The 10,467-nt window shown below is 38.1% G+C and overlaps 1 protein-coding gene across 1 annotated transcript; it reads left to right on the forward strand.

Moving 5' to 3' along the window:
- The first annotated feature begins 5,798 nt into the window (after positions 1 to 5,798).
- Positions 5,799 to 9,652, forward strand: LOC139742345 (uncharacterized). Its single transcript, XM_071652924.1, has 2 exons — positions 5,799 to 5,805; positions 6,855 to 9,652. The coding sequence occupies exons 1-2, from the start codon at positions 5,799 to 5,801 to the stop codon at positions 9,650 to 9,652; spliced, it is 2,805 nt and encodes a 934-aa protein (XP_071509025.1).
- The last annotated feature ends 815 nt before the right edge of the window (positions 9,653 to 10,467 follow it).

Genomic DNA, 10,467 nt, shown 5'->3' on the forward strand with positions numbered 1-10,467 from the left:
CTTGGTTTTTGGTGAATTGCATGGTCCAAAAACTGCGGACGAACCTCAGTTCGCTCCAAAAATGGCATGTAGCTCCTCGGCTAGAGAGCCAAAGGTAAAATGCACCTTCGCCATCAAAGCAAGATGGTGTCCCACTCGAAAACGTTTTAATCATTACGGACGTTCTTTTTTTGTCGGAGGTTCGTCTAAAGATATAATTTCGGTTCCCATTTGACAAAGGATGGACAGAAACTCAAAACAAACATATTATCGTGTTGCTAGATCTTAGTTGATTACGACTCAGAACAATATCGCCAATAACGTTTCATGGGCTACGATCTTTATTAGAAAATAGCGGAAGCACGTCCGTGACGAAAACTGAGTATAATTTTGCATAAAAGAATATTACGTCCCATGTACAGCCACCAGACGTACAATTTTTGCAGGATATGTTCATTAGGTGGAACACCAAATTTTCGTATACGTTACAGTTGGGACAACAAAGTAGAATTTGCAGCAGCGATAGAAATAAAAGCATCACGGACGTTCGTGTGTTTAGGACTTTGATATCTTAATTGTTCTCTGTAATTTTACACGTGCTCACAAATTTCTTATAATTTTGTGGTACATACCTATGATATGTCAGATCCAGAACATGGTCAGATATTAGATGCCACATACCATTAAAAATGCACATCATTAGTTTGAAAAACAAAAATTATTGTGAAAATAGCGTTTTTACCGTATTTTTACGCTTTAAGTCCTTGTGAAATGAAAAATATCAGGCAAAAGTCAACCAAACCATATATTTCCTGAAAGGAAATTTACCAATCCTTGAGATGACATGAAAAAATCTGGTTTCTTAGATCATCCTGGCGTGTTCTAAGGGAAAGAATGTCATAAGGTACGAAAATTGGCAATTGTACATCGTTCAAAATTCTCACCCATACGTATATATATATATATATATATGTGACCGTGCACCTCAAAACGAACATAAAGTCGCACACACTGATTTTGCGTGAGGACTGAAAATAAGTGAAATGGGTCAACCTAGCCGAACTTGACTTTTTCATATTTTCTGAAAGAGCGCGTCTTCTTTTACATTATGCTAAAATTTGGTATCATAAAACGGGCAGGAAAGTGTGTTTTTTAGCAGTTTATCTCAAACATTTTTGGTAGAATAGTGTGATTTGGTGTGTCTTTAGAATCCCTTTTTCATTTCTGAAAAACCTTGTCCACACTCTTCACTTTCAACTCTAATAACTTTTGAAAGGATAGTGCTACTGCTTTGAAAGTTGGCATTAATTATGGACAGAATATGTTAATTAGGCATGCCTAATTTCAGTTTAATTTGATAATTTCTTCATTGTTGTTACTCTGGTGGTTTACTTCCTGTTTTTGTCCCATTCATCGCACAGCCAGCACGGTTTTGTAAAGATTAAGCGCTTCAATAGACACTGTACTTCAGAGCCTCTTTTCTCAGTTCCCACTTTTCCTGAGTCTGTGCTTTCTTTCCAATATTTAGATAGGTTAGGAGAATCTATTTGATTTGAGTTATACATCATTTTAAAGCTTAAAGTCTGCTCTTTCAGAATATGGTCTTAACAAAAAATTCATGTCTGGCGACTTTTTGTTTGTTTTGAGGTGCAGGGTCACATATATTATGATACACATATTGCCAAAACGCATCGCTATACTTTAAAGAAACTTGGCAGGAACGGGTCCTATTCAACACTTGGGAAGGCACAAAACCACGGGAGGGTGGGGGTTGATGAATCGAGCCTTCCATTATAATGAATCTTTACAAATCTGTATCTCCAGATCCAGGAGGAATAAAGTAAGTTAGTTCGACGAATAAGTACTAGCCTACACGGGCCCTTACAAAAACGTCCTGTGGTATACTCCACCTGCAGTAATACCATAGGGCAAGTACACAGGAAATAATATAGAATCTACCACAGAACAATAGTAAAATTGTAAGCACTTTGTACTGAATACCTGTGTTCGTACATTACATCAATATGATATGCCATGCTAAAAAATACATTTTTATTGCAATTTTACGTCGAGAATCTCAACAGTTTCAAAAGTGGTGTATCCATAGAATTATTACTGCTGTTAAGAAGAAGTGCTTGAATAATTGTCCATTTACATGCAATGATTTCACTGTTTATATCAATGGCCTGATTTCTTTTACTACCACTTTCAAAAACTAAATAAGTGATGTGATACATCGATGAGTGAGTAAATTGATGCCGTTACTTAAGTGGAGTGGAACCTGCAATCACTTATATTAGTTTACCTAAAAACAGCCTACTCATCATAATATTTTTTTTTTCTGTAGCACTTTATAGATCATTTGGGTTTGATAACTCCGTAGAATAAATCAAGAAAAAATATTGATAATATCTGAGACCCACCTCTTATAAGGACAACTGTCTTTATTTTTTCTTATTTATATCAACCAGTTAAAAACTAATTTTTATCAAATAAACCTTAAAATCGTCATTGTATTATGTGTTGTTTATTACTTTATAATTTTTTTCTAATTATCTCCTGAAAATTCACATTCTGGATATCACATCTTAATCAAAACTATGCTATCCTTTTGATACATAAACGATTGAATGTGTTTGTTCATCTTCATTAATATCATTTACAAGATCCATTGACCACGCAATTGTTCTAACCTACATACGCGGATTTAAATAAAGGTTAATTTTATCAAAAGTGAAGTACAGTTACTCACTCGGGCACTAATGTGACGGCAAATGTAAAAGGAAAATGGAACACAGCACACACACATACACACACACACATACACATACACACACTCATACACGAACACAATAGAATGTCAAATGAGCAAACTGAAATCATAACGCAAACAACGCAAAGTCCACGGTTTCTGATACAGGCATGTAAATGATCGGAGGCCAGTGACACACGGGTCACGGATTAACACGACTGTGTAGCAGTGTTATATTTGGCACGTAGGCCTTTATGTTCGCATTTGAATCATTGGCCCATTAGCGGAATCTCATAGCCATACGTGTCACACCTAGGTTCTTCGCGTGAAGGCAAAAGGCTAACTGGTCTAAAAGAATCTTCAGTTCATACTCTCCCGGTAAGTATCTTATGATAGAAACAAAATAAATACAATGTTCTGTGCCTGTGTACTTTCGATTTCCTCTGCTGTTAATAGAAGTGTTAGATTAGTGCGCTAAGGACTTGGAAAAGAGGTAAAACGAGGTTGATCCGTAGACTATAGTGAGATGTAGAACCTTTATCATACATTGACATCGCAGGTACAGTTAAAACTGTTTCTCCTGAAACTGATATGCGGCATAGAATGGTAAAGGCCGAATATCACGCTATATGCATTTCACTTTTGCGACAAATGCAAATCTTAAATTCATCATCATTGTCAATCTTTACTTTCTTACTTTCTTTACTTTTCTTATGAAATTACATAATCAATTTATATTACAATGAAACTACTTATTCTAGTTATGTTACAATAAAATTACATGATAAAGTTATATAACAACGAAAATGGAAGTGTGACGTGCATAAAATTTTAATGCTATAAGAATTTTCAGATTCAGATTTCAGATCTGAATCTGAAAATTCATATAGCATTAAAATTTTATGCACGTCACATAAAATGACGTGCATGAAATTTTAATGCTATATGAATCCAAAAGAGCTTGTTTATGTTGATTGAATTTGGACGTTTAAAGTTTGAAGTTGTTTGCGATTCAATGGCATTGAAATGAGTAATTGGAACGAAATCGAATGTCTATCAAGCTGGCTCGAAATCGAGTTTCTCGAAAGGAGTTTCTATTTAAATTGAATGAAATAGAACCTTAGAGAAACGACATGAAACGGAATCGAATGATCAAAGAATTAAAATGAATAATGGGATCTGAGCCTTGGTAAAGTCAGCTTCGAACGCCTTTTTATTAATCCAAATGCAAATCTGATTAAAATATCGGCGGGAAAACCTAACAATGACAAAGTGTACATCGTATGCTCAACTCTTTGTATCTTTGACCTCTTTCCCACGTATTACAATGTCCATATTTTATGCATTCTAGGACTTCAAACGACTGAACACATTGATGATTCAAGACTGCTACTGTGGTAATATTACGTTGTCGCAACTTTCCTAAATAAATACGTCTCTGGACTATGACATTCAAAAAGGTGGAACTTCAACACAATGGAGAATAGAGAATTGACAAAGATGAAAGGACACCAATGCACTGATTCTTCAAATTTTGGCCCTGGAGATGATGCAAATACAGTAATCACCGACGGTAACAATTCGTTGTATCGTGCATGTGAAAATGGAAATCTTTCGGCTGTCAAATCCCTTGTCGAGAAGGGAGCAGGTGTAAATGTTGCAAGAATAGATGGTGTTACACCTTTACATGGGGCATGTACGAATGGACATGTAGAAGTTGCGCATTATCTTGTTGAACGAGGAGCTGACGTAAATGCAGCTGACCAAAACGGTGTCATCCCCCTCTTCCTTGCCTCTAGGGAAGGACATCAAACTGTTGTTTCCGACCTTTTAAACCATGGAGCTGATGTGAACGCAGAAACCACTGATGGTGAAAGTTCTATGTATATTGCTTGTAGAAATGGACATCTCGCAGTTACCAAAATCCTTGTAGACAGGGGAGCAAATGTGAAATCTACCACGAAAGATGGTGTTACACCTTTGCACAGGGCATGTGAGAGTGGACATGAAGAAGTTGCATATTGTCTTCTTGAGCAAGGGGCTGATGTAAATGCAGCTGACGAAAACGGTTTCAATCCCATCATCCTTGCATCTATGAAAGGATATACAAAAACTGTTTCTTATCTTGTAAATTACGGAGCTAATGTCAATGCAGTAGTGGTTAACTATAACAGTATTACACCATTACAGTATGCAAGTATCAATGGGCATCTACAAACAGTGCGCTGTCTTGTTGAACACCAAGCTGATGTTAATATTGCTGATGACAAAGGTTTGAATCCACTCATCCTTGCATCCAAGACAGGGAAAAAAAGAGTTGTTTCCTATCTTTTAGATCATGGAGCTGACGTCAATGCAGTTGCAAATGATGGTGATACCTCTTTGCATAATGCATGTAAAAATGGACATCTCACAGTTGTCAAAGACCTGATAGACCACGGGGCTAATATAAATGCAGTAACCATTGAGGGTCATAGTTCATTGCATCTTTCATGCAAAGATGGACATCTCAAAATAGCCAAAATCCTTGTTGACAGGGGAGCAAATGTGAAAAATAGAGCAAAAAACGGTGCTACACCGCTAAAAGATGCTTGTCTGAACGGACATCTGAATGTTGCACAATATCTTGTTGAACAAGGAGCTGACGTAAATGCAGTTGATGAAAAGGGTTTCAATCCACTCATCGTAGCATCTCATGAAGGACATGAAAATTCTGTTTTACATCTAATAGACCATGGAGCTGATGTACATGCAGTAAACCATAAGGGTTCTGGTTCGTTATATTTTGCATGCCTAAATGGACATCTCACAGTAGCCAAAATCCTTGTTGACAGGGGAGCAGATGTGAATATTAGAGCGAAAGACGGTTCTACACCACTAAAAAATGCTTGTTTGAAAGGACATCTGAATGTTGTCCAATATCTTTTTGATCAAGGAGCTGACGTAAATGCAACTGATGAGGATGGGTTCAACGCCCTCATTTGTGCATCTCAGGAAGGACATGAAAATGTTGTTTTATACCTAATAGACCATGGAGCTGATATACATGCAGTAAACCATAAGGGTTATGGATCGTTAGATGCTGCATGCAGACATGGACATCTCACAGTAGCCAAAATCTTTGTTGACAGGGGAGCAGATGTGAATATCAGAGCGAAAAACGGTTCTACACCGCTAAAAGGTGCTTGTTTGAAAGGACATCTGGATGTTGCACAATATCTTTTTGATCAAGGAGCTGACATGAATGTAACTAATGAAAAGGGTTCCAACGCCCTCATTTGTGCATCTCAGGAAGGACATGAAAATATTGTTTCATACCTAATAGACCATGGAGCTGATGTACATGCAGTGAACCATAAGGGTTCTGGTTCGTTATATTTTGCATGCCTAAATGGACATCTCACAGTAGCCAAAATCCTTGTTGACAGGGGAGCAGATGTGAATATTAGAGCGAAAGACGGTTCTACACCACTAAAAAATGCTTGTTTGAAAGGACATCTGAATGTTGTCCAATATCTTTTTGATCAAGGAGCTGACGTAAATGCAACTGATGAAGATGGGTTCAACGCCCTCATTTGTGCATCTCAGGAAGGACATGAAAATGTTGTTTTATACCTAATAGACCATGGAGCTGATATACATGCAGTAAACCATAAGGGTAATGGTTCGTTATATGCTGCATGCAGACATGGACATCTCACAGTAGCCAAAATCCTTGTTGACAGGGGAGCAGATGTGAATATCAGAGCGAAAAACGGTTCTACACCGCTAAAAGGTGCTTGTTTGAAAGGACATCTGGATGTTGCACAATATCTTTTTGATCAAGGAGCTGACATGAATGTAACTAATGAAAAGGGTTCCAACGCCCTCATTTGTGCATCTCAGGAAGGACATGAAAATATTGTTTTATACCTAATAGACCTTGGAGCTGATGTACATGCAGTAAACTATAAGGGTTATGGTTCGTTATATTTTGCATGCCAAAATGGGCATCTCACAGTAGCCAAAATCCTTGTTGACAGGGGAGCAGATGTGAATATTAGAGGAAAAGACGGTTTTACACCACTACAAGATGCTTGTTTGAAAGGACATCTGAATGTTGTCCAATATCTTTTGGAACAAGGAGCTGACGTGAATGCAGCTGATGAAAAGGGTTTCAACGCCCTCATTTGTGCATCTCATGAAGGACATGAAAATGTTGTTTTACACCTAATAGACCATGGGGCTGATGTACATGCAGTAAACCATGAGGGTGCTAGTTCGTTACATTTTGCATGCAAAAATGGACATCTCACAGTAGCCAAAATCCTTGTTGACAGGGGAGCAGATGTGAATATTAGAGGGAAAGACGGTTCTACACCACTACAAGATGCTTGTTTGGGCGGACATCTGAATGTTGTCCAATATCTTTTTGATCAAGGAGCTGACATGAATGCAGCTGATGAAAAGGGTTGCAACGCCCTCATTTGTGCATCTCAGGAAGGACATGAAAATGTTGTTTCATACCTAATAGACCATGGAGCTGATGTACATGCAGTAAACCATCAGGGTTATGGTTCGTTATATGCTGCATGCAGACATGGACATCTCACAGTAGCCAAAATCCTTGTTGACAGGGGAGTAGATGTGAATATCAGAGCGAAAAACGGTTCTATACCGCTAAAAGGTGCTTGTTTGAAAGGACATCTGGATGTTGCACAATATCTTTTTGATCAAGGAGCTGACATGAATGTAACTAATGAAAAGGGTTTCAACGCCCTCATTTGGGCATCTCAGGAAGGACATGAAAATGTTGTTTTATACCTAATAGACCATGGAGCTGATGTACATGCAGTAAACCATGGGGGTTATGGATCGTTATATTTTGCATGCAGACATGGACATCTCACAGTAGCCAAAATCTTTGTTGACAGTGGAGTAGATGTGAATACTAGACCGAAAAACGGTTCTACACCACTAAAAATTGCTTGTTTGAAAGGACATCTGGATGTTGCACAATATCTTCTTGAACAAGGAGCTGACGTAAATGCAGCTTGTGAAGAGGGTGTCAATCTTCTTATGGCTGCATCTGAGAAAGGATACGAAAATATTGTTTCACACCTAATAGACCTTGGAGCTGATGTACATGAAGTAAACCATGACGGTGATAGTCCCTTGCATTTAGCCTGCCAAAATGGACATCTCAGAGTAGTGAAAATCCTTATCGATCGGGGAGCCGACGTGAATTCAGCAAAGAAAGATGGTAATACACCTTTGCATTATGCATGTAAAAACGGGAAACGTGAAATAGCACAATATCTTCTGGAAGAAGGAGCTGACGTAAATGCATCTGATACAGAAGGTTTCAACCCCCTCATCCTTGCATCTATGAAAGGATATCATGTTCTTGTTTCTTACCTTTTAAACCATGGAGCTGATTTGAGCGCAAAAACCTTTGATGGTGAAAGTTCCTTGGATAAAGCGTGTGAAAATGGACATCTTACAACTGGTAAAATTCTCGTAGAAAGGGGAGCAAACGTGAATTCTTCCAGTAAAGATGGTATCACTCCTTTGCAAAGAACTTGTGAGAAAGGACACTTAGACATAGCACGATATCTTGTTGAAAAGGGAGCTGACGTGAATACTGCTGATAAAACAGGTTTCAACCCTTTATTTCTTGCATGTATGAAAGGACACCAAGGAGTTGTTTCATACCTAACAAACCATGGAGCCGATGTGGACGCAGTAGCCATTGACGACCATAGGCCTTTGCATGTTGCTTGTGTGAATGGACATTTCACAGTTGTCAAAATTCTTGTTGACAGGGGGGCAGATGTGAATTCTAAAGCCAAGGACGGTGTTACTCCCTTATATTATGCTAGCGCGAAAGGTCATTTACAAGTTGCTCACTATCTCCTTGAACAAGGAGCTGACACTCAGGCAGCTGATGAAGAGGGATTTAATGCCCTCATTCGTGCATCTAGAAAAGGATACGAAAGGATTGTTTCACACTTAATACACCACGGAGCTGATGTAAATGATGTAACCACTAATGGCACAAGTTCATTGCATGTCGCGTGTGACTATGGACATCTCAAGATTACCGAAATCCTTGTCGACAGAGGAGCACACATTAACTCAGCAACCAAAGCTGGTGTTACACCTTTACAAAACGCATGTAGAAATGGACAAAGTGAAGTAACACACTATCTTCTTGAAAAAGGTGCCGACGTAAATGTAACTGATGAACAAGGTTTCAGTCCCCTCATCCTTGCATCCGAGATAGGACATCAAAGTATCGTTTCACTCCTAATAGATCATGGAGCTGAGGTAAATTCAGTAACAATCAACGGCAAAACTTCGTTGCATATTGCATGCCAAAATGGACAAGTACATATCGCTAAAAGCCTTGTCAACAAGGGAGCAGACGTGAATTATGTAACAAAAGATGGCGCCACACCATTGCTAAACGCATGTAAAAACGGACATATTGTAATTGCACACTATCTTCTTGAATTTAGAGCTGACGTAAATGCTGCTGATGAACAAGGTTTTAATTCTCTCATACTTGCATCTATGAAAGGACACCAAAGTCTTGCCTCTCACGTTTTTCACCATAGAGGTGACGTAAATGCAGTAACCATTGAAGGCAAAAGTTCGCTGTATGTTGCATGTGAAAATGGACATTTTATGATAGTCAAAATCCTACTAGGTAGGGGAGCAGACGTGAATTACGCCAATAACATTGGTGTTACACCTTTACAACGAGCTCGTGAGAATGGACATTTTAGGATTGCACGCTATCTTGTTGAAAAAGGAGCTGACGTGAATGATGCTGATCAGGAAAATTTCTTGCAGCAACGAAAGAGCACAGAAACTTTGTTTAAAACCTTACAAACCAAGTTAGGAAAACTAAAGAGGATCCTAAAAGAACCCAGATGATTATTCCAATTCAGGAAATAGAGCGATGGGCTGAATTATCACCAACATTGTTCAATACAAACTATCCACGTTTGTTATTAGTTGTTCTAAAAACATAAACCAATTAAATGACAGGTTTTAAACTGTAAATATGTAATCTTTAAATACGTTCATACAAACTATTTTGAAACATTGAATGACATTTGTCCATTCATCGCTAGTTATGTGAATGAAACGCCATTTTCTAAAAATGTAAATTATTTTTTGTCCACCTTGTTTTATGGAACAAAAGTCCTGTAAATGTTGGTTCTATGGTATTTGTGTGTAAATCCGACATTATGTAGGTTTAATGACTGATGAAAATTTGCAGCTTATTAGATATCCTTCTTGTTCCTGAGTGTCAAGATGCATATGTACAGAGAGGGACTCTAATATTACAAAATTGTCGACATTTTACAATATGTGACACTGCACCTCAAAACAAACAAAAAGTCGCCAGACATGAATTTTTAGTTAAGACCATATTCTGAAAGAGCTGACTTTAAGCTTTAAAATGATATATAACTCAAATCAAATGGACTCTCCTAACCTATCTAAATATTGGAAAGAAAGCACAAACTCAGGAAAAGTGTGAACTGAGAAAAGAGGCTCTGAAGTACAGTGTCTATTCAAGCGCTTAATCTTTACCAAACCGTGCTGGCTGTGCCATGAATGGGACAAAAACAGGAAGTAAACCACCAGAGTGACTACAATGAAGGGATTATCAGATTAAACTGAAATTCAGCATGCCTCATTAACACATTCTGTCCATAATCAATGCCAACTTTCAAAGCAGT

Source organism: Diadema antillarum, unplaced genomic scaffold (genome assembly GCF_040938485.1).
Source record: "Diadema antillarum isolate AM-2024a unplaced genomic scaffold, OU_Dant_1.0 seq00000998_RagTag, whole genome shotgun sequence".
Lineage (NCBI taxonomy): Eukaryota > Metazoa > Echinodermata > Echinoidea > Diadematoida > Diadematidae > Diadema > Diadema antillarum.